General features: G+C 41.4%; 1 protein-coding gene across 1 annotated transcript in view; it reads right to left on the reverse strand.

Moving 5' to 3' along the window:
• zcchc7 (zinc finger, CCHC domain containing 7) overlaps positions 1-22,996 on the reverse strand; it is a 36,559-nt gene extending 13,563 nt beyond the window's left edge. Inside the window, exons 1-6 of the mRNA XM_028416699.1 lie at positions 22,921-22,996; positions 20,191-20,796; positions 19,546-19,759; positions 647-693; positions 415-552; positions 163-333 (exon numbers count right to left, since the gene is read on the reverse strand). Of these exons, the coding sequence (XP_028272500.1) occupies positions 163-333; positions 415-552; positions 647-693; positions 19,546-19,759; positions 20,191-20,709 (1,089 nt within the window). The 5' untranslated portion in view covers positions 20,710-20,796; positions 22,921-22,996. The remainder of the gene's footprint in view (positions 1-162; positions 334-414; positions 553-646; positions 694-19,545; positions 19,760-20,190; positions 20,797-22,920) is intronic.
• Between the last annotated feature and the right edge of the window lie 297 nt (positions 22,997-23,293).

The following is a 23,293-nucleotide window of genomic DNA, read 5'->3' on the forward strand; positions in this document are numbered from 1 at the left end:
CAGATGATAGAAGGATGTTTTTGTATCTTGTAGATCTTATTTTTGTGGAACGCGAAGTTAATGATTTGAATGTCAGGATAATGTTCAAGTGTCTACATACTTTGAGCTGTCTGGTGATTTCAAGGTGTTTTCCATTTAAATAAAAATGAATTTGCTACTCACATCAAAGAAGTGTCCCGTCATACTACAACGATGGCACTGTTTGTTCCAGTATGCCCTTTCGCTGCAGGATTCGTAGAGGTGTCCAGGCAGACCGCAGTTGTTGCAGTGCTTATTGGGACATTCAATGGCCAGGTGGCCTGGAGTGCCACACAGGAAGCAGGGAGATATTTTCTGCACAAATAACATTTGTTTTTAATAGCACATTCAGTGTGTAGACACTGTACATACCCATGTGTGCTAATGGAAACTGACTTTGGGCTCAGGACAGTTCTTGGAGAGATGTCCGATCTTGTTGCAGTTTCTGCAGTGGACATTCTTGCCAGTATAGTATCTGTTTGGTGTCCGCTGTATTGCTATCTTTGCATTCCTATCTTTGTTGAAGATCTGAGCCTGAAACAAACAAACAAACACACACACACACTTGGACCTTAGAGTATTGTTAAAACCAACTAGTTGGTGCGAACCAAGTTATGTTATCACGTACCTCCTTGTCTTTGTCTGAAACCAGCCAGCTCCCCTCTATTTCAGCATCTGGCAAGGACAAAATGTATTTTAAAATACAAATACTGACAAAACGAGTCAGACAGTTTTATTAGACACTTCCATGTTATGGAGATATAAATGACCACACACAAATTAAACACAACTCCTCCTAGGACTTGAAGCTTGCTTCAGACATGTAATTTAACTGTTACATAAAGGGTTAAAGTTTTGGTATAAACACTTGAGATACAATGTGGTCAGAGGCCAGCACACTGAGCCTTAAAACTTATACAATGACATCCTCATATAGTATTTATGGTAATAATGATTGAAACATTACGCAGTTTCCCCATTGTGGGACTAATAAAGGTATTCTTAAAGGTATTTTTAATTAAAGTGCTAATCAATTTCTAAAAGTAAGGCCTGGACCTACTTTTACAATTCTGTTATAATGTATAGAGACCTGTGGCTTTGTATGTAAATAAAAAAAAGCTCAAACTATAGGTTACAATTAAGCCCAGGATTCAACACCAACCAGTACTGATAAAATCCAAGACAATATCCAACCTTATTAAGCACTCTAAACCCTGAGGACTATGTTTCCTGTAGACACACACATACACACACTGAAACTGACACAGTGGCAGCCCAACACATCTGTATGAGAGTGGCACTAACAGCACCCTGAGGGAGGCCACTGTATTCTCCTCAGGCCCAAGGAACTGTAACTGACATCCAGAAATCCTAACGTACACACAAATACACACACGCAGAAGCACACAGACACGTGTACTCAGCATATATTATGTGCTGATAGCAATGATCCACACAGACTCGCATGCTTTTATAAACACATACAGACACACCCATGCATCGACCCCCGCGACTAGCTGGTTGACAGTCTTTAGCCTTTGGACAAACATACAGCCTTGAGCCATAATCAAATATTGCTCTCTCCTTTCCACCTCTTTCTCTCTTTTCCTCTTTCTGGCTCTCTCTATCCAGAACCCTTATCGCTATTCTGCTCAGTCTTCCTTTTGCTTTTGCTCTCCCGACTTGTTTTCTACCTCCACCCCCCCCCCTCCTCCCCGGGTGAGCGGCTGCAAGGGGAGGTTATCACCTCTCTTCCCTGTCAAACAAATTAAAATGGCTGCTGTTTGGATGGGGCTTCTTTCTGCCACGACCTTCACCTCCAAAAACACAGCAAACGTTACTCAGTGCTGTCGCCACACAAGTAGCATGTGACTCAAAATTTTAATATGCTTTCTGCATTTCTAGGTTGATCACTTTGAGATGAGAAGTACCTTAAAATATATTTCGGTCTGGAGGGGTTCTTGTATCACTTCTAAAACTGAACACAGGATTTTGTATGCACAGAAGAATTTTTGGCAAAGAAAAAATAATTTCCAGACAAACAAAAATAAAATAATAATTTAAATTCTCTCCAATGAGTATGAGTTATTTATCAAACAACTGATCATTACGTCAAAGCTCCATCTGTCCTTCCACCCACAGCCTTTTCCAACGTAACTTATAATGTTACTCTATAATCACTGCCTTCACTGTACACAGCCTGATAATGTACATGTATGTTCTCTGTAGTCATGAAAAAAGACCCATTCAGCACTCTCCATAAATTGAGACTGTAATCTTGACATTACCAAAGCTTATGAGCTTGATCACATTGTGATGCCACTCAAAACATTTAGAACTGCAAGTTCTTCTTCGAAAGACAACAATGATTTGCAATAATCAAAAAACTACTACTTTTACAGAGCCCATAGTTCTGTCTTTCCTGTTTCATTTGAACTAAGCATAGCACAAATACAGTCATTGATTACTTAAGGTTTCTTCTTGTTAAAATGTATTTGTCACTGGCCACTTTCCTGTCTTGAGATCATTTCCAAGTCACTGTTGTGTCATGTTTATATTCAAGTGTGTTATGTCTAATAATTGATTGTAGGTCATTTTGTTTCATGCAGGGAAGAAAACAGGGGGACCTGCAGCGGTCTGGGGGCCTATTTATGACGTGTGTGTGTCTGGGTATTAGCTTGTGTTACACAACAACCAGTACCCAGTCAATGGGCAGCTTGAAAAAAGGCAAGGGTGAAAGGTGTGTATGAGTGTATCTGAGTGTGTGTGGGTGTGCGTGAATGTGAGTAGGCGTTAGTGACTCAACGAAAGTCATTCCCAAAGCGTTTCCCGGGGGGACTTCCTAAATAAAGAGCAGGAAGCTTTCCCTTAATCTAAGGGCCCCCCATCTCACCAGCCCAACACACACACGGATAAAGGGTGAAGCTCTTTGTCACGGCCGAGGAATCAAACACACGGGTGGAGGGGTAGGGGAAAGGAGAGGATGGGTGGGTAGGGGGCTGTTGTCTGTACACAGGGTGAAAATATGCTAATCAACCTTGAGGCCCCGTTCAAAACCAAACCATCAGAGCCTCGTTCTATCGTGGCCCAGTAGATCTGAAGGAGTCTGGAGCTAAAAAAGCAGATGGCAGCGGCTTCACTGAGCAGCTGAAGAGACTCAAGAGAGGCTTCCGCCATGTTGACTGCAACTGTTCAATTTCAGCAGATCTAATGGCAAAGCAGTCCCTACAGCCATCTTAGAGGTTTAAGTCCAAAGATTCTAAAGAGGGAAAACTGGTCCAGACAACGTCCAATGGAAAACTGACATTCTAAAGTACTAGTAGAAGTACTTCAGAATGAAGTCTTTGAAAATGTTCAAATCACATTTGCTGTGCTTTCTGAGGGTCTCACTGATTTTGACTCGTACATTATCTCATCACTCCATCGTCAAGGGAAATTCAGCACAATGGCATGGAAGTGGGGGAGACGGAGAAACAGAGGGAGGGATGGATCAGGGGAGAGGAAGGCGACAGATGCTACCTGTCTGTCTCATAGGTACCCTGATTACTAGAAGATGAGGAGGAAAGGGGAGGAGGCAGCGTGCCTGTTCATCAAAACAGGCAGAACAAAACAAAACAGCGGAATTGGGGTGTGTGTGAGAGAGATGTGGGTGTGTGTGTGTGTGTGTGTGAATGCACTGAATGTGTCCCTTCTACTAGTGAGAACAGAACGGAAGTGTACGTGTGGCTAATGAACCATGAACACCCGGCTCTCCTGGGGTGACACACACCACCCACCCGCGCACACATGTGATGAGGTCCCGACAGAAGGGTTTAAGATAAACCAAGGACAAGAGTGAAAACGTCACTGATGTGCACCTGTACTTGAATGTGGCACAATCAGCTGCAATTTTATCTATCGATTAGTTGCAAAGGATCTTTCTCTGTGTCTGTGTGTGTGTGTGTCACCTGCATGCCTTTCCACCCTCTGCAACATCAAAGCCTTGGAGCCTTGGCCCGCCTTACTGCTATCTCTCTTTTCCTGTCCCAGCACTTAAACAGGCATCCCAAGCCTGGGCGCCCATTGTACCATGCTGTTGACCTGGCCCATTAACACACCAACCAGCACACACACACACACAAAATGGGTGTGAATAAGGGGCCTTGTGCCCCAAATGGAGGTTATGTTTAATACTGAAGCGACAGGGCTGGATTAGCAACACTATACATGACAATGGTGAGGGTGGGTGGGAGTGTGCAGGCTCTGCATACGCCTGTGTGTTTGTGTGCATGCACGTAAAAAAAAGTGTTTCTTTGTGACATAACCCTTGCCCTACAGCTTTGTCCTCTGCGAGGTTAAACAGACCAAAAGGTTTCCCAAATCAGACACAGAGACGCACGCACAACAGCTTTTCTCCAACTCCTCTCTTTTGTGTGACAGAGAAGTCTGGCAGAGGGTGTAAAACACAATAGCAGAGAGAAGGAGAACAAGTGGGATGAACAAGAAGAGTGAAAGGAAGACAGAGGAAGCAAGGAGGAGAGGATGGAGCACTTTGCCACACAACAAAACCAAGCTGGCTGAATATCAAGAAAGAGCATACAGGTATAGAAGATAGAAGTATCTGAGGACATAAAGGTGGAGGAAAGGAGAAGTTTACAGTGAGGGATGCAGTATACACCACAAAGAGACGAAGTAATGCCTGTACATTAAAGGTGCATCAAACATTTCACTTTGCCTACTCTGACCTCGTGACTCTCTTCCACTGCCTATTGTAATGAACATTTTTGATCAATTTTTTTATTCAACTTGGAACTGATCTTATGCAAACATGACAACACAATTTTTTTTAATGACACCAACTCACTGACGCATATTGTTTATTGTCACCCAATAATGGCCCATTCTTAGGTAAGAAAACCATGAACTTGACTGGGTTGAAGATAATACTTACACCGTGTCCTCACCAGACAAAAAAAACAGCATTTGCATAGTCCTGTGAATAGGTGCATGTAAATCTGGTAGAGAAGCTTGTGTTTCATGTTTTGAAAAGCTCTGTTTTACTGCTAAAATATTCTCCCAACTTCTAATACCGTCTGTGCTCTTTCACAAAAACTACTGTAAAACTGTGAGAAAACGAAAAACAATATCTCAAAACCTAAACCCAGCTTCAGTCCAAGTTTGTCCACGTGGTTGGGCAACAGAATTCTATTTCTTCCTCTTGCAAATTACCAGAAAACTGCACAAAACAATACTTTGACATAACAGTAAATCTCTAAAAGGAGAACCATTAGGGTTTTTTCTGAAACCCTATGATCATTTTTGCCACCACACATTGGTGAGAAACTCGGGCAAATGCCATCACCATGGTCCCTGTTGAGTCGGCCCCATGTTCGGCCATCACATATTTAAACACAGCCCGTCTCCAATCATCTGGTATCCATCTCCCCCCTCTGTGACACATCGAGAGTTCACCCCCTGCCAGCCTGTGCCACCTCCTCCTCCTCTTCACCCTCTTCCACACCATGTTGGCAGCCAGGGCAGGGCAGGTGGCCAAACCTGTCAGTCAAAGCACCGTCGCCACGTGGCAACACCACAGACACCAATTACCACACAGCAGGGGCGCGGCCTGGCAACCGCATGGCAACCACATGGCCCAATCAGGATACACAACAACAGGGACCAGAGGAGGCCAAGAAAAGTGAGTGAGGCTGTGCGTGCATGTGTATGTTTGTGTGTATGTGTGTCTACGGGTTTGACAGAGGACAGGTAGTCACTGTGTCTTATTAATATCCGTTAGTGGCTTATTTAGTGCAGATTTTCCATTTCAAATGCTAAAACCTATCTCCATCAATTTGTTGGTAATCAAAATGGTTATTGTTAACACGCAGTCCTGATTAGTGGCCGGTTCTGCTGGTCTCACCATCAACAATATCTTCAAAGAAGAGGCTAAATGAAAACCTGAGTTATTTTATTATTCTGAACATGCTTGGATGGCTATAAGTCATTACAGGACAATAAAAATGGCCAATGATCTCACAATATCAACTTCACCTTATAAGATGAATCATCATCATCATTCATTCCAGGTGAGAAAACTTAAAATAAGAGTTTAAACACATTATACTATAATAATATAGTATATATTTAGTATATGTCTATATACTATATATATATATCTGGTGTAGCAGTGGACATGCATGCTGTTTGGAAAGTCAGTGTGGACTTATGCCTGCCTCATTATGATGGCAGAGCAGTCGACAGTCAACAAGTGTTTATATTCTATAGCTACAGCCACACTTGTGGACGGCAACACAAAATGTAACTGATAAAAAACTGACCAAATTATTCATGGTGCCCCTTTTTTGTCTTCTGAGGCAAAACACACAAGCACACAAGCACACATCATCTGTGAGGGGCAAATATATTTTAATAAAACCAGTGAGTTGCAACCTCAATTTCATTTTGATGAATTTCCTCCTGCGGGAGTGAGCCTGCCAGTGGGCGGGAGGGTGGAAAGGCGGGAGAGGGAAGCAGGGCTGATGGGGGCTGGGAGGCAGATAGAATTTTCATGATTGTTATTTTTGTTATTATACAGAAGGGGGGTGTGAGGGGGTAGATAAACGGGGTTGGTTAATCTGAGCCATTTTGCAGAGCGTTCCATTATCGGGCAGGTTGGGCACGTTGAGGGGGTTATTTTTCCGAGGGATCTTTGGCCCCGGTAATTAAGCTCTATTCAGCAGGCCCTGTTCCCCAAATTAAAAATTTGTCATTAAGTGGAATTTACCATAATGCCTTTTTATCTGCTGGCGCTTCAGCATGTGTGTGTGCGTGTGTGTGTGTGTGTGTAAAACAGAGTTGAAGGAGGGGCAAAGGGAGAGGAAGAGGGCAACCAATAAGGTGTTACACTGTGTTCACACGCGCATGCAAACACACACAAACTTGCAAGGAGAAAAGGCAAATTGAAAAACTGAAATAATCCTGGACAGCAGTACACATTTGCACGGGCAAAAACACACACATGCACATAAACAGACAGACACTGACACAAAGCCGCCCTTCAATCCTTCAAATCCACAGCCTTTTGGGTAATTAAATTATGGTGCTTTAAAGTTTTAATTTAGATTTGGCCTTTTCCTTCCTCACAGTCACACAGTTTTCCCTCTCTCTCTCTCTCTCTCTCACACACACACACAACACAGTCAGTCACAATGTGTTTATAGACTTCACCCAGAGAGATAGCCCTCAATAGGCAGGGTACATTGGAGGTAGTGAATGATTGAAGAGCAGAATCTCTGTCTCTATAGGCTTTATAAAACAATACAATTATTAGTCTTTAATTAGAGCAGCCCCTCTGTGGGACAGGGGACAGACTAAGAACAATGGAGGATTAGAAGAGGAGTGCCTAATATGGCTCTTTTATCACTTCATTCAAATACAGTTTATAAATGCATCCAGCTGTCCTCTGCACCTGGTAGACAGAAGTTGGTGACACATTTGGGAGGGACAAGGAACAAAATATATCCCAAGATGCAACAGTAAACATCACATCATTACTTGAAATCATAGAAAGACCATTATGTGCCAACAAAGCTTAATCCGCAAAGGAACAATGGGAAAGTAAAGAGCCTACAGCTATACATTTGGTCCAATGAGCATTTTTCATTTCTAAAAGTCTAAACAGCACATCTGTCCCACAACACAGTGCAGATTTTTATCTGTGGTTTTAATGTCAAACAGCTACATGGCTTTTGTTTTTTTCACAAGGAATTAGCCATCCAAAAACTGATGCTGGCATTTATTTTTAAAAGCAAATGACAAAAAATTGCCTAAATAAAGAGTTGGTGGTTCATTTAGAGGCTTTTATAGAACTAAACATAGCATTTAAAGTGTTTATATGATGAAAATGACACAACCATTTATATTCTGGGATAAGGATACTAAAAACATACAAAACATGCATTTTGAGATTTGGACATTATAGTTATGTGATTAGTCTGAAAACGTGTAGTTTTGGTTGTATTGAGGCTTTATCTTCGCAAAAGATGATTGATGATATTGTGTATAAAAATACATAGACATAATAGATCTGCATAATTGATGCTCACTTAACAGTCTGAAACTTTAACTAGCGTTGTACTCTCTTTTCTTGTCACAGATATTCAGACGTTTCTGATTCACAGGGAAAAAAATGCATTTTCCTCATGTCACTGAATGCCACCACAGAGTGAAGGTGGGGAAATAAGGTCTTAAATGAACAGAGTGGGGTGCAGGGAGAAGAGGAGGAGGAGGAGGAGGAGGAGGAGGAGGAGAATGGTGGAACGGAAAAAGGAGGAAGATGGGAGGAGGAAGAGGAGGGTGGACAGATGGCAGAGGTTATGCCTGGCTGAAAGGGGCAAGATGGGAGGAGGCTATTCTGTGTGTCTGTGTGTGGTAGAAATGGGAGAAATCACAACGCTTTACATTCAGTTTCCCACATGCACATCTTATCTTTTCAGAAGTCCCTCCACCCCCTTAACATTTTCCTTTATTCCTTTCTCATAATTCCTTGTTTTTAGGTGTCAAACGGACATCAAATTAATTTCAATAAATGTCTGAGACACTTTTCCTTTACCATCAAATGCAGTGCTTGACTTGGTTGATTCTATATTGGTTGGAGATTCTATTCAGTGATGAACTAAATAATTACATCTTCCAGCATCTGATTGACAGATAAAACCTGGTTAAGGTAAACTACAGATAGAGCTGAACAACAACATGCTGTCAAAATATCCAAATGTTTGCGTGTGTGTGTCCAAAATACAGCACAGGGAGGAATGGCAGAATGGCAGGGGGAGCACACAGGGAGATAGGGGGTCTTATTTACTGTCGTTTAATTTGCTCCCCTCTTTTCCATCCATCCCTGGGTGTTTCTGACAGGTAATAAAAAGCAGGAGCTTTCCTGACAAGCCCATTTGAATTTGGATTGAATAATATAACTGTTGGGTTTCCCACATAACGCTCTGTCCAAGCGTGCAATGCTGCAGAGGCACTGGCAGCCCCACTGTCTGCCTGTGTGTGTGTGTGTGTGTGTGTGTTACTGTATGCATACACAAACTCACACACAGGTGCTTACGTCATGTTAATTAATGCAACAATAATAATGAATACCTGCAAGTAGCCACCATGCCACTCCAATATGCTAATCTCCACATCTGTGCCAAACCTCTCCTTCTCCTTGCACCCTCTCTTTCCTCCCTCTCCTTGCTTCTGCATCTCTCCCTTTATCCCCACCTCCTCCTCTTGTCTTACCCTTCTGCACCACTCACACTGCCTCCCTCTCTCCAACCACCCCTCCTCCTGCTCTCAGAAGCCGCTGAAATCCCATTCCCCGTGGGGCAGGCTAAATTGAATTGCCGTGTTTATATGAACAACAGGGCCGTTGCTTTAATATACCTTAGAGTTTATGCCTAATGCCTCCCTGCTAATACCACTGGAGCTTCAACCCTCACTCAACACACGTTGCTTTATGGAAGTCATAAAAGAGACAGAACAGGTAGGGATGAGGATAGAGAGACACTCTGGGAGCATGCTTGTGTTTGTAAACAAGAGAGAGAGAGATGAAGAAGTGAGAAGTCTGTTAATGCATCTTAATGAGTTATCTGTGCATTATCAGACTCCTTTAAAAAGATCCTCCAACAGTATCCACTCTAGAAACCAGCACACACACACACCTCATTCCTCTAATAAGAATGAAAAGAAAAAAACAAGACACAGAAGGCAGGAAGATTTTTTTTTAGATTAGTGAGTAATGCTGATTAAATATCCGGACTTTTGGTGGAAGTAGTCAGTCATGCTCGTCGACTTGCAAACATCCTCTATTTGCTCTCCATCTCCCCCCTTTTTCCTCCTTTTCTTTCTCCCTCTTGTTATCCTTTCTCCTCTGGCCCTATGTCAGCCTTCAAAAGGCCCATGGTACAAAAGGAGAGAAACGGGCCTGAGACACTCAACCCAATTACTATTGATCAGGCTGCACTCAGAGGGCAGAAATGCACTCACCTGACCGCACTCACAAAGCCATGCAAACACGCACATGCTAATCTGTCTAGATATAACAAGTCCTGTAAGGTCAGGGATAGCCATTTGTTCACAGCTGATTTTTAACACTTGCCACAAAAGACTCACAAAAAACAGGGAAATAATGGCATCTCTTATCCAGGCTACAGGATCGACAAACAGCACAAAGATCTAGATTGGGGTTTAAGTTTTGGTATTTGTGCAGCCGAAAGCTCAATAGGTTCCAAAAAAAGAAGGAAATTATGGTGCTGTTTTTTCATGCGATAGTGGAAATGCGGCACTAGAGGTAATCATTTTGGAGGCTGTGAAAATATCAAACAGTGTTATAACCATCGGTTGTAACGTGGTATCAGTTGATGTAGTTAGATTACTACAAAGTACTAGTGTATCATTAGTTATTAGTTATCATTACTCAGTCTAACAGGTCAAATGTGGGCAACTATGATAATATAATTTTTTGCCACTATGTTTAGTGTATTTTTTTTACCAGTAGGTTTGGGAATTTGTCTTAAAACAGTCATATTTTAGAAAACAAATCAGAATTTAAGGGTTAAAAACCTATTTTGCATTTGACTTGATCTGTAAAAGGGATTAGTTCATTTCAAATACATTCACTGATCATTTATACCAGTCGATTGAACCACATGTAATGAGAACTGATTTTCTACTTGCTTCATTTTTAATTCAAGCTAAATCTTGTTAAAATACACAAATGTTTACTAAGTTAAGGTGTTGACATGTGTTAGACTGTAAATATCGGCTGTATACTGTGAATACCTCTTGGAGCTACTCGAGAATCTGAAGACATTCTAGCTGCTTCACAAGGAGGAAAAAACTAAATCTATGTGTTAAGTCTGTGTAAAACCCAAAGGGCTTTTTGATCCTTTACCAAAACCTTTAAAACTTTGCAAAGCCGGACTTGCTAGTGCACACACACACTCTGAAAGACACACAAAACTAGTCTCACATTAACGGTGTGATGAACTCTGCATGTTGTCTGGAAGCCTGTGCCGAAATATCAATGACTAAACTCCCCAACGAGTCAGTAACTATCTCCTTCTCTCAGATTTTATCCCCAATAATTAATTTTCTCTCCCAACGCCGACTTCAGCTTTATCGGTCGCTCGCCGCCAGAATCTCAGCATTCCATTTAACCATAATCCCCCGGATAAAGGGGCAGCCTAGGTGTGCTAATGCACAGGCATGCATGCACGCGGCAGCACGTGCACGAGCAAAGACTTAAACTTCATTCATAGACACACAATATTATAAACCAGTCACACAGATGTGCAGGAGAAAGCTGGTCATACCAATGCTAGAGAAATATACCTTACTGATAAATCACCCACTAAAGCTCTCTACAGGAAGAATAAGGACACAACGTTCACCATCCGCTGTGTGACCTCTAAAACAAGCTAGATTAGCCCAGAAAAGCCTATATAGCATGAATCCTGACCCTGCAAGCCTGGCATAGCAACAGCCACGTAACCAGGGCTTGGTCTTGTTGTATGGAAGAATGGTTGGGAATGGGAGTGGAAGAATAAAGTGATGGGATGGATTGAGAGAGGGGTGGAGCTGAAGGGTTATGGGAAGAAAAGGTGCAGTGTGGGTATAGATACACACAACTGATGCTGAATTTTCCGGGTGCTTATTAGCATCTGTGCGCTATAGCAATAAATAACGGCATTGAAGTCCTTCCACTGTTAATCACACCAGCTTGTGCAGACATAGGACAATAAAAGCTTGTTTGCATAAAGACTAAGTACATTTTAGTCTGAAGTAGTGACAATTTGCAAAGAAGATGTGACCAAAGAAGTGTAAAGTAGTTTAAACAGATGTTTCAGTGTGTAATGCAACTACTGTAAATATGCTTTGAGGAACGGATAGTAGATAGCTTAAACTATCTAACACGTCATACACAGGCTGTCCAAGTGTATAGAGACACATTTAAGGCCCTGTTCTGTCCCCACAGAGGAAATCAAGTGACAGCTGCTTAAGTGTTTTCCACCAAACGACTAAACCCTGGAATTTATAGGACTGTAAACTGGAAATCTCTCAGACCCTAATGGGACTAATAATTAGTACTTTATTGAAGGCAGGTATGATGGAAAGGTCAACCACTTTGGCTTAAGTTTAATCGATGAGAAGGGAAACAAAAATCTGCACATAGCAGAAGAGAATATGTGATGGAAAAGTGAGAAGGAGATGTGAAAACTAGGGATGGGCTGGATTGACTGAAATTATGGTGAGTGCCAGCTAGGCCAGACCCGGCCCAGCTGGTCTCTGTCTGATGAGAGCCTTAATTAAGAGACATGGGGAGAAGCCTTGGAATGGCCACATACACACTGCCAAAAGCCTCTGGAGAGGAAACTGCAAAACAGGCAGTGTCTGTGCAAAGCATCTTTTACACACACACACACACAGACATACACCCTCTGGGACCTGCTGAAAAATATTGCACAGCTATTATTAGGCAACCCTTTGCATACCGGAGCAAGTCAAAAATGTGTGTATCTGTGTGTTCTCCCTCTTACCCTGTTGACTGTTAAACTGAACTTCTGATTCCAAAACAGCTCTGTGGGCTCTAGTGCCCGCAGAAGGAAGAGGTGAGCCGAAAAAGTGAAGGAGAGGGGGAGAAAACAGGGGGAGATGAACGAGGTGAAGGGAGAAGGGGTGATTTTGTGGATCCATGACTGCCTTTGAGCCCTCGTCACCACCCCACCCCACCTTCCCTCGCACTTCTTCCTCATCCTAAAAACGTATTAATATTAATACATATCCCACCAACCCCTTCCCTTCAACTGCCCCCCCCCCCAAAAAAAAAAAAAAAATCACCACCCTAGGCTACCAGTTAATAAAGCCCTCTCGACGACCCCTCCCAGACCCCAACAGAAACCAAGGAAAGACAATAAAGGGAAAGTTCTTCGGTCAAATAAAAGAACAGAAATTAATACAGTCCCACGGGACCTCCCTCTGTCCCTCTGTCACCCCCCACAATAATTTGATTTTCTATTAAGTGATTGCTTAATTATAATGATTATTATTGGTAATTGTAATTGACATTTTTTTTCTCCCTCACCGTCCCTCCTGTCCTTCTCTTCAGGTCTTTTCAAAGGACAAGACGGTCAGTTAAAAATTCATAAGGAACAAGAAGACAAGAGAAATGTTGTCTGAGGTGCCATAAATCAGGCCAAAGGAAAAAACCACCACCACCACCACAGCAAGCTTTTAAAATGCTGTTATAGTCTCACACACCACACTGTCCGCCAGAACACAACATGGGATTAAGGTGTTGAGGCTTTGAAGTTTTATTTAATCATACATGAGTGTGTTTCTGTGTATGTGTGTGTGTGTAGATGACTTACCCTGTAGCTTCAGGGCACAATGTCTACTGCAGGTCTCCTTAGAAAAAAAGATTCTCTCTCTGGGATGCCCCACTTAAATAAAGGTTCAAGTAGAAGATTTGGATTCCCTACCCACCCCACCCACCCACACATACATGCATTAAAGTACAGTTGGGACCCTCTGGTCTCCAGTTTATTACGCCTTCCTTTGGGCGACCGTTACTTTAAACAGGCAGTCGTGTGCTTTTTTGCTAGAAGAAAGACAAAAACATCTCATTCATTCTGACCTTCAACTCTGAATTTGATCACAAAAATCACAAACCACAGTTCAACAGCAGGGCGTAAAGAGTACAGCTTTGAAAAACTATTTCATTTAATGTCACATTCTTTCTCTATTCGGAACTAAAGACGGTGAAACTTCGTTCCAGTGGGCCAGGGCACGGTTATTGGGCTCACCTCAGGCGTGGTGAGGCTGACACCAGCTCTCACACATACACACACTTTTGTCTTAAAATGCACACACCTTCACACTCCAACACACACATAACGCACCTCCGACCCGCATCACACCTTCACTTTCATTCTGAAATGTCCTCTCATTTCTACAATTCAAAATATTTTACAGATGCAACTATGACAATCCATAAAAAAATGTCGTTAAAAGGTACGTTAATTTTTTTTTTTTACATTAAAAATTGTCTGAGATTATTTACAAAATTATCTAAACAACTTAAATGTAAAACCTAAATGCCACCCATCGACTAAAAGATTCTGGCTATAAGACGGCTACAGAGTGTGAGTGGGGGTGTCTGTAAACTTAACTGTTTTCTACCAGATTATATTTAAATTCTGCCCCTTATGCACTCTGAAGAACAAACAGCCATGTTAAAACAAATTAGCACCTGCAGCCACAACCGCAGATGTCTGTGGGTGTTTTTAGTCAAAGTTTCCAAGAAAAAAAAAATAGAGAAATTTTCATAGATTATTTTGACAAAGATTACTTTCAGACAGGATGGCTTGTCCTGTCCAGATGCAGATAAAAGGGGTATAAATAAACTCAACATAACAGCGCACAAGAAAGCAGAGTCTGAAAAACTGAAAGCAGTAATTACACAAACATATGCAGACATACAAATAGAGCAATAAAAAGATTATGTTTAAAGTTTTTTTGTCAAAATCAAATATTCACATCTGATCAGAATTAAAACCCCTACACAGCATTGTGACAACTCAAACTGAATCAACTTAAAGCTTTGAACGCACTCGCTGACATTTTATCGGTCTTACAAGATAAAAATTTGTTTCACTTCACTTTAAAGATGCAGCATTCAAACATGATGACAGCTTCGTACGTACGACCATGAGCTAAATGAACACAGGACCGACAGAGGCTGGAAATCAGTTTGTGCAGACAGAGAGCCACTCTGACATCTTAGCCCGAAGGCTAAACCAGTGCTGACAGACTGACACAGTGGCCGACGCTTAGTAAGGCCTGTCTCATCCACTTCAGCTTTCCCACAGCTCTCATCTCTTTCATGCTGAAACCCCCTACCTGTCCGTTTACAGAAGATTTTTTTTCGGAGAAACTCAAGCGCTGCTTCACATTCCTTACAGGGTAAACTAAATTTATACAGCCTTCTTCCTGATCTTTTTCACTTGTGTGTTTTTTTTTGCTTTAGGAATAATAGGGCAGATGAGGGCCTACAGTCAGGGTAAAGAGAGGATTCAGCTGAAGATGAGAGAAACAGCGCACAAAAAACATCTGATTGTGAGTCATCTTTCAATATAAATATGAAAATCTGATCAAAAAAATAATGTAACAAAAAGCAAAGGAGCTAAATTATACACACTAATGAGCGTGTGCCAAAATGCAGACTGATATGCTAAATAAAAATGTCTCAATGGGATAATACATCTTAACAATCAGAGCATAAGACAAGGTCCAAATGTTAAATTTTAGCTGACAGTAATATATATATATATATATAAATTGAAAAATTATTTTTTATAAATCAACCACCAAGTACACCCGATAGGGAACATGTCACCAAACAGTGCCACTAAGTGAAGGGATTTTCATATAACAAAGAGACTGCTGTTTCATTTACCAGATTCCAGCTGTCAGTACACATTTCAGAGGCTGCTGGCATCAAAATGATTGTTCAATCAAAAGCTTTTAAAAATATGAATGCATCAGGCTTTCAACTGAATTTCTACCATTTATTTTGCATGCACTAATATTAGGCCCACACAGTACTCCCATCTAATTTGCATATCCTGTAAAAACTGGATAATACAAGTCAAACTATGGCACAGTGATTTCATGGTGTGTGTGTGAGTGTGTGTGTGTGGCTGTTCAAACACACTGTGTGGTAGTGTGGGTGTGGCGTTACACCTCGTGTGGCACTGGGCAGCCAAGATAAGAGCTGATCCTATCCATGTCTCCCTTCTGCAGTGCCTGCCCGCCCACCCACACACCCACACACACACCACATGCACGCACACTCAGCCACACACACTTACCAAACATGCCATTGTAATCTCATTTTACAATCCCGATGCCCTGTACATAAACATGCACGCATAATCAGAGCCATAAAAACACACAGACCAATAATCCATATTTCACTCTGCTCATACTGTATACTGGCACGTGACTTCAAATACAAAGGCCAACTGGGGTCTCAGACAGCATGAAGCAGCAGGAAAGAGCCTTAGGCCCAAAGTCACTGAAAACAGTTTCATTTGTCGCTTTTGACAAATAAATTTAAGACTATAAAACCATTTCTGTTTTGCCTAGGCCACTGAACAAAACAAGAGAGAAGAGAAGAGAAGAGAAGAGAAGAGAAGAGAAGAGAAGAGAAGAGAAGAGAAGAGAAGAGAAGAGAAGAGAAGAGAAGAGAAGAGAAGAGAAGAGAGCTTACCTTCCTCCTCTGTGAAATAGAGAGAGCTAACCTCTGTTCACAAATACACAATCACACTTTCTTCACTCTAAGATTTTCCATGAAGCACCTACACTAACACACACACACACACTTTGACACACTGATGTGATCGGCCACCCCGATAGTAAGCCAGAGCTGACTCTCTAAGCCTCAAACAAAGTTTGGTGTGCACTGACCAAGACAGAGGGACAAAAAAAGCAAAAAAGAAAACTGGGGGGAGCAACAGAGAAAAAAAAGTGTGACCACTGAGTGAAGTTTAACCACTTACAATTCAAGTTTAGCTTCAGCACACCCCGCCTACACCCCGGATTCATTCACGGGGACGTACATGCACACCTCTCCGGGTGGGAGAGGCACTGAGCTGGATTTTGGGAAGCCCTGTTTTCTTTCTCTTGTTCCGTCTGGTTGCTGCTGCATAGCTGCTGGACAGGCAGACGGCCCCAGCTCATCCCCCTTTTCTCTACTATCTTTTCACTTTTACTTATCCGATGTTCTTACAGATCCACCCACCAACAGCTGTCCCTCACAGCCAGGTGACAGATAGCCACTCGAGCCATTTGTGCATGTGTGCCCATATATTTGATAAAAAAAAACACATTTGAGGCAGTGACAAAAGATTAGATAGCAAAAGTATGTGAACAGAGGTGACACCATGTAGGAGAGAGACAGAATGAGAAAGAGAAAAAGATGATGAAAGGATTCAATTTCTGAATGCAAAGGGGGAGACTAAGTGTAGTGAATGTGATTTGATGGTGATGCTGAGATGGAGTTTAGGCGTACAAATACTATTAGTCACTGCTGTGCAAAGCGGTTACTCTCTCTCACACTCACACACACACAGCCTACAGAAGTCAACTCACAACATGGCATATAAAAAACAGAAATCAATCTTTATATTTGAATCCCCGGGTTATGGATGTAATGGTTATTGTAGTCATAAAAATTCAACCAGGCATGTCTTAGAGACCTTAAATTGCCCTTCTTCTCTCTGAATTTCTTTCCCAAATATAAAGGCTATGTGAAACAAATTCCCAAATGAAGAAAATAATTCAGCATACAATCTTGTTTTCAAATAGTATTACAGACAAAACACAATTCCATACTGACTGTGCATAACGTACTATAAACTAAATGTCAGTATAGTGGCTTTGTGCACATGAAATGGATGTGTGTGCTTTAGAATGCATGTGATTTTTATATTTATCTTCCTACATCAGTCACATCAACGCATGCTAGAAAACAGATGAAAGGTACATCCAAATATTAAGTGATTTAAGCATTTTGGTACTCACTGGATTTTCCACTCCACTTAAAAATATGCTTGTCTGACCAAATGATAATGAGGAACTTTACCTTCTCAACACTATGTTTGCCCTCTGCTCATTTTGTTCTGTTAGCCTACAGTGCTCTTTTTTTGATTTTGTCAAATCATGAAGCATTTGTGATACAGCCTCCTGGTTTTTTAGTTCATTCAGATGCATTAGGTCCATGCTGCGTGTATTTTCAGTAGGACGGTACCAGAGTTTGTTTGGACGTGCCTATTCAAATGGTCTCAGTCCACTTGCTTGGTGCGTACTGTGGTTTCGCACAGCAGCGTTCACATTTGATCAGTTAACTAAATGACAGCCAAGGTGTTTGTTTTCAGGTAAGAAGATATGCCTCAAAAACACTGCAGTACACCCTGACTGGTTATACAACCCAACAAACTGCATGTCTGTGATTCAGCCATTAGCAAATTTCTCCCTGCTAAACATATGCATCTTGGAAAACAGGTCAGAAATGTACATTATTTAATAAGGCTACATTATTTTCAAAAATGACAAATTATAAGAAAATATTAGTGTTGTTAGTTACTTTTTTTAGTGGTAGATTAATACACTTGTGTTTATGGTAATGAAGGACCAGGTCAACAAGTGCAGCACTATGGCTCATTGATGTTTTTTTTTAACAATATTGATGGTCCACTATGGCATGAAGAAATATGCTACAGGATCAATTCTTCACTGGTTTTTTGTTTCATGGAATTTTGACAACAAGAAAATATATTTAGGCATTTATCCCGGGTGAACACACAACATACCCTGCTTTGAATTAGTGAGACATACAGAAAGAGGGCACAGTCCAAGACTATTGAAGCTCGTCCCTTAATTTCCTTGCCTTTATTTCTTTCTTTTTCGACTAAGCCCTCCCCCATTCCTCTCACTTTAAGACCCATTCCACACCACACCCATGACCCCCCATGTGCAGACATGAGGTCAAGCTCCAAAGATCACAGGGAGAAGCCAGACGAGAGAGGGAGGAAAAGAGAGAGAGGCAGAGAAAGACAGAGACCTAAAATCCTTCTTTCCTCCCAAAACCAGGCCAAAACCTCAAGCCTTCCCATCAGCTCCAGACCCCCTCCTTTAGCCCAGTTGTGTGTAGAGGAGGCAGTGAGCACTCTTGCAGAAACATCAGCCCAGGGAAATTCAAATGAGTAAGAAACGGTGAGAGAGACACAGAGAGGGAGAGAGTGGGAGTAAGAGAACACAATAGTGAGAAAATAGGATAAAAGAATGAGATGGGAGAGTGTTAGGTAGGGGCAGGGGGAGGAGGAGGGAGCAGGAGAGGAGCTGGAGAGGTTGCTGAGGCTGCAGGTTAAGATAATGTGCAGATCTGAAGAGATTTGAGGAGAACATTTTTATTCATTTTTTGATTACTCCCTCTCTCCTGACCTCCCCTCCCTCCCTCTCCTCCTGCGTTGTTGTTTCTCCGTTTGTTTGTTTTTGGCATTAGCGTTATGACTGTTGGTATCCATGTGTATGTACACATGCATGCTGATTAGAAATGGAATATTTTAGAAACACAAATATCCACAGTTGCACAAGCTTTGCACATGCATATCAATACATAATGCACACAAACATACTTAAAGATGCATCAGAGGAGCAAGCAGCTGAGCAGACAGTGTCAGGAATGCTAAGAGTTTACAAGTTGTAGGCATGCACACACTGATGCTGCATGTGTACAAACAAACATGCACTCACACAGATTGCTCTTGCTGTATTGCCCATCTGTGTGCTTGCGTCTTATCAAAGTACAGCAGGTAGACTGAATGAGCTGGACCAAATAAAATTACTCACCATTTCTATTGTCCTGGTCAGACACATTCCTTTATTCAACATATCACATAAGCGGAAACTGTAAAAACACAAAAAACAGAAACATACCTTCATTGCTGTCTGACCCTCCTTCCACGTTAAGTGAGATGGTTTGGTCTTCATCCTGCTGCCCCTGCCCCAGGATCATCCAGTTCTCCAGATAGTCTGAATCTGATGACTCAGATGAATCAGACGAGCCAGATGTAGATCCTGAATCTTCTGAATCAGATTCTGAACTGCTTGAATCCACAGTCACCGGCGCCAGATTCCTTTTCCGGTTTTCCTAGATAACCAAACAACAACTTTATGTTGAATATCAACGCAATGAACAACAAACTAGCTGTCGAAAACAGACTTTCTGGATGAAGAACACATTTAGACATAGGTCAGATGTTCACTGAAACAGATCTGTTTTATTTCAAATTATCAGTTTGGCTATAAAGATGAATTTAAGTGACGAAGAAGTTAAAGATAAATGAAATTCATTATAAAATATCACTTTGAAAAGAAGGAAAAGCGAGCAATTTTACTGTGACCCCGTTTTGGAGTAGCGCTGTATTTAACACTCGATTATTGTCTCTCGTGTGGTATTATGCCTGATATCATAATATATATATAATAAGTGGATTGATTAAGGTTATAAAAGACTAATATTAACTGGAAAGGTTTCAGAAAATAAACATGAGCATCAGAGCATCCCACTCTTTCCTCTACCTGCTGGGCTGGGGTGGAAGTGCGTTGTTGGTGGAAGTCGCTACCCTTCAAGGCACAGACTCCTTTATCGTCATCAGCAGTGTCATCTTCAGAGATGGAGATTACATCAGGGCTGGAGTCGATCACAATCACCTCTTCAAAACATGATGATGATGACTTCTGACCTTTAGGGTCACTTTTTCTCTTATTTTGTTTCTCCTCTTTCTCTCCTTTCTTTTTCTTTTTCTTCTGTTGGTGTTGGTGGAGCTGCCCATTAATAGGTGACGGTGGCTTCTTTTCTCCTGTGCACTCCAGTAACCCTTTATCATCTGCAGCCTTCACATTCACCCCCTGCTCCAGGATGTCCTGGTGCTCCTTGCCCTCTCCATCCTCCTGCTCCCCAGGATTGGAGGAATAGTGGAGCTGGCTGTAGAGCCGGAACTCTAGCTCACTGTTTGCCTCTGACTCTTCAGAGTCCAACTCATCCCCTTGGTAGAGATCATCTTCCAACTCCTCCCGGTCCTGGTAGGTACAGTACATCACCCTAACATGTGCTTAGTACACATGCACACATCTGGCCCACACAAACACACACCCAAGGAAGTTTGAGAGGATACCAGTGGCCACCTGCAGCAACAAAAATACATAAATTCATTCATTATGATATGTATTATTACTTTTATTATTATAATGGTTGTTGTTGCTTTAAGACATACCGTACACCCTACCAACACAGGGATGACTATTATAAATATCATACTAACAAAATACGTTTTTTTAAAAGTAATTATTGAATTCATTGATTGGTTTGGTGCTTAATGTTTGCCACAACATAATAAATTGACAGTTGTTCGGTTTCTATATTTCCTCACTAAATCTCATCTAAAAGCTCCATTGCGTCAGCAATCTATAGCTTCAGAGGACTGAACTGGACACAGGTCAACATCAATTACTGACTCGAGTCTTGTTCTGAAAGTCTTGTTAACAATGCTGGAGGAATACGGTTCAGCTTCACTCACTTTTTTAACCTGGAAAATGGCTTTACTTTAAGGTTATCAGCTGTCAAGTATTTTTTTTAACTTTGAATGATTACTTCAGAAATTTTTAAATTATCTACTTACTACACTCTGTAAAACATACTGTGTTGTTAATTTTCCCAGTCCCTGTCTCCCTGTCTCTTCAACACACACACACAGTGGATGGAGAAAGGGCACCGGCCCATTGCTCTGTCCAGTCCTCCGTGTCTGTGCCATGATGGCTGGAGATGATTGGCTCCCAGGCCGCACACACTGCATAAATGCCACGGTACACGGTCACAAGCTGGCCACCAGGGATTAAAGGGACAGAAAGTCTTACCGGCTGCTGTAGAGTGACAGTAGTCACTCTACAGCAGCTAAAAAGTTTAGCAGCACACAGGGAATGGAAGCTGACAAATGACAGACTGTGTTTTACAGTGGACGAATAAACTGTTCTTTACTTAAAGCCCCAGTCATGGTCCACCAAAACAGGTGATTTAACTCAATCTTTCTAATTAAAGCTCTTGTCAGAATTGTGTAGACTGTACTTTCTAGACATGATCCGACACTCTTGATGGCTCTGGTGCATCGGTTATGGTGAAGGGACCTACCTGGATGACACAAAGGATGCATTTTTACAGAAAACATTATTAAAAAAGAAAAACAACTGTTGCAATAGTGGCTGAAATCAGTATCATAATGCTTATTTTGAGGTTTACCTGCACAAAACATCTATTATTGCTATATGTACGTAATAGTTGAATTCTTAATCATAAAAAGTCACAAAAATGAGTTTAAAAGGGAAGCGCTGCTTAGGTACAGCATAGTGTAACATGATGATGATGATTGCTCAGGGTCAAACAGAGATGAATGTGCCTTGGAACAAACACTGTAGGATGGAAGTGTAATGTTCTGTGTCTTAAAATGCCTGCTGTAAAAAAAAAGCCAACGTTCAATGTGGTGAATTCCATCCTGATCCTCTGCTTACTATTTATTGTTCAAACTACATATCTACACAGCTTATAATCATCTTTTATGTTGTCTACTACTTAATGATCTAACAATAATATGAAAAGGAACATTGAATGAGTACGTACGTTCATTCACTTTTATTTGTAGTGAATGTAAAGGCATATAAATCGTACACAGCTGCTGTGTACTAATATTTTGGACTGTTTGCTGTATACACCGTGACAGTATTCAGTTGTTATGATGCGATAATCAACTGATTTCCAATATTTTGACCGTTTAAGAAAACAAAAACAGAGAAAAGTGACAAACTAAAGCCCCCAAAACACACTATCGACCGGTTGCAGTGCAGTGTCACACAAAATGACAGAAATCTCATGTTATGAGTAACTATTCACACTGACTGTGGTTAGCCTGGTGGTAGCCTCGACTAGCTATAAGCTAACAAGCTAAGCAGTCAACAGAGCACGTTAAACGGTTGATGTTGTTTTAACGACTAATGACTAGCTGGAGCCAACAAAAACGATAAACTGCCGGTAAATCGTAACTATTTCAAGGTATTTCCAAATCACGGCAGCTCCTGGTTAGCATGTGTCTGCTCTCAGTCCACGTGTTTATATTCAGCCAGCTGCCGGTCGGATGTAAACAATGGAGCACTTCAGTTCCAAACATACATTAAGAAAAAAAACAAGTGAAGCCAAAGAGTCCCTACTCACATGCGCCGCAGTATATGTTTTATATCTAATGATAGCAAGCAGGGGCTCACCTTTATCAACAAAACGGAGAGCAGAAATGTCGGAGCTGCTCTTTTGCTTCCAGCCAGAAGGAAACAGACAAACAACTTCCGGGTTTGTCGGCTGAAAATAAGTTGGACGACCGGAACATTTCACTGTGTCCTGCCAGCACAGTTCTTAATGTTGGCACTGGGAAATGGTAGATTTGTGGAACCAGACATATCAATCATGAGGAAATTTATATTGATTCTTTATATAGTTTCAGTGATTTTTAAAGCTGAACATTATCGACCGCTATTATGGAATACGTAGTCATAACTGTAAATTCTAGTTTTTTCTGATTAAAAAACATCACTAGTTTTTATTATTAATAAAATTACATAAAATTACTTTTTGCTTCTGCAT

This window comes from Parambassis ranga, chromosome 1 (assembly GCF_900634625.1).
Source record: "Parambassis ranga chromosome 1, fParRan2.1, whole genome shotgun sequence".
NCBI classification, from domain to species: Eukaryota; Metazoa; Chordata; class Actinopteri; family Ambassidae; genus Parambassis; species Parambassis ranga.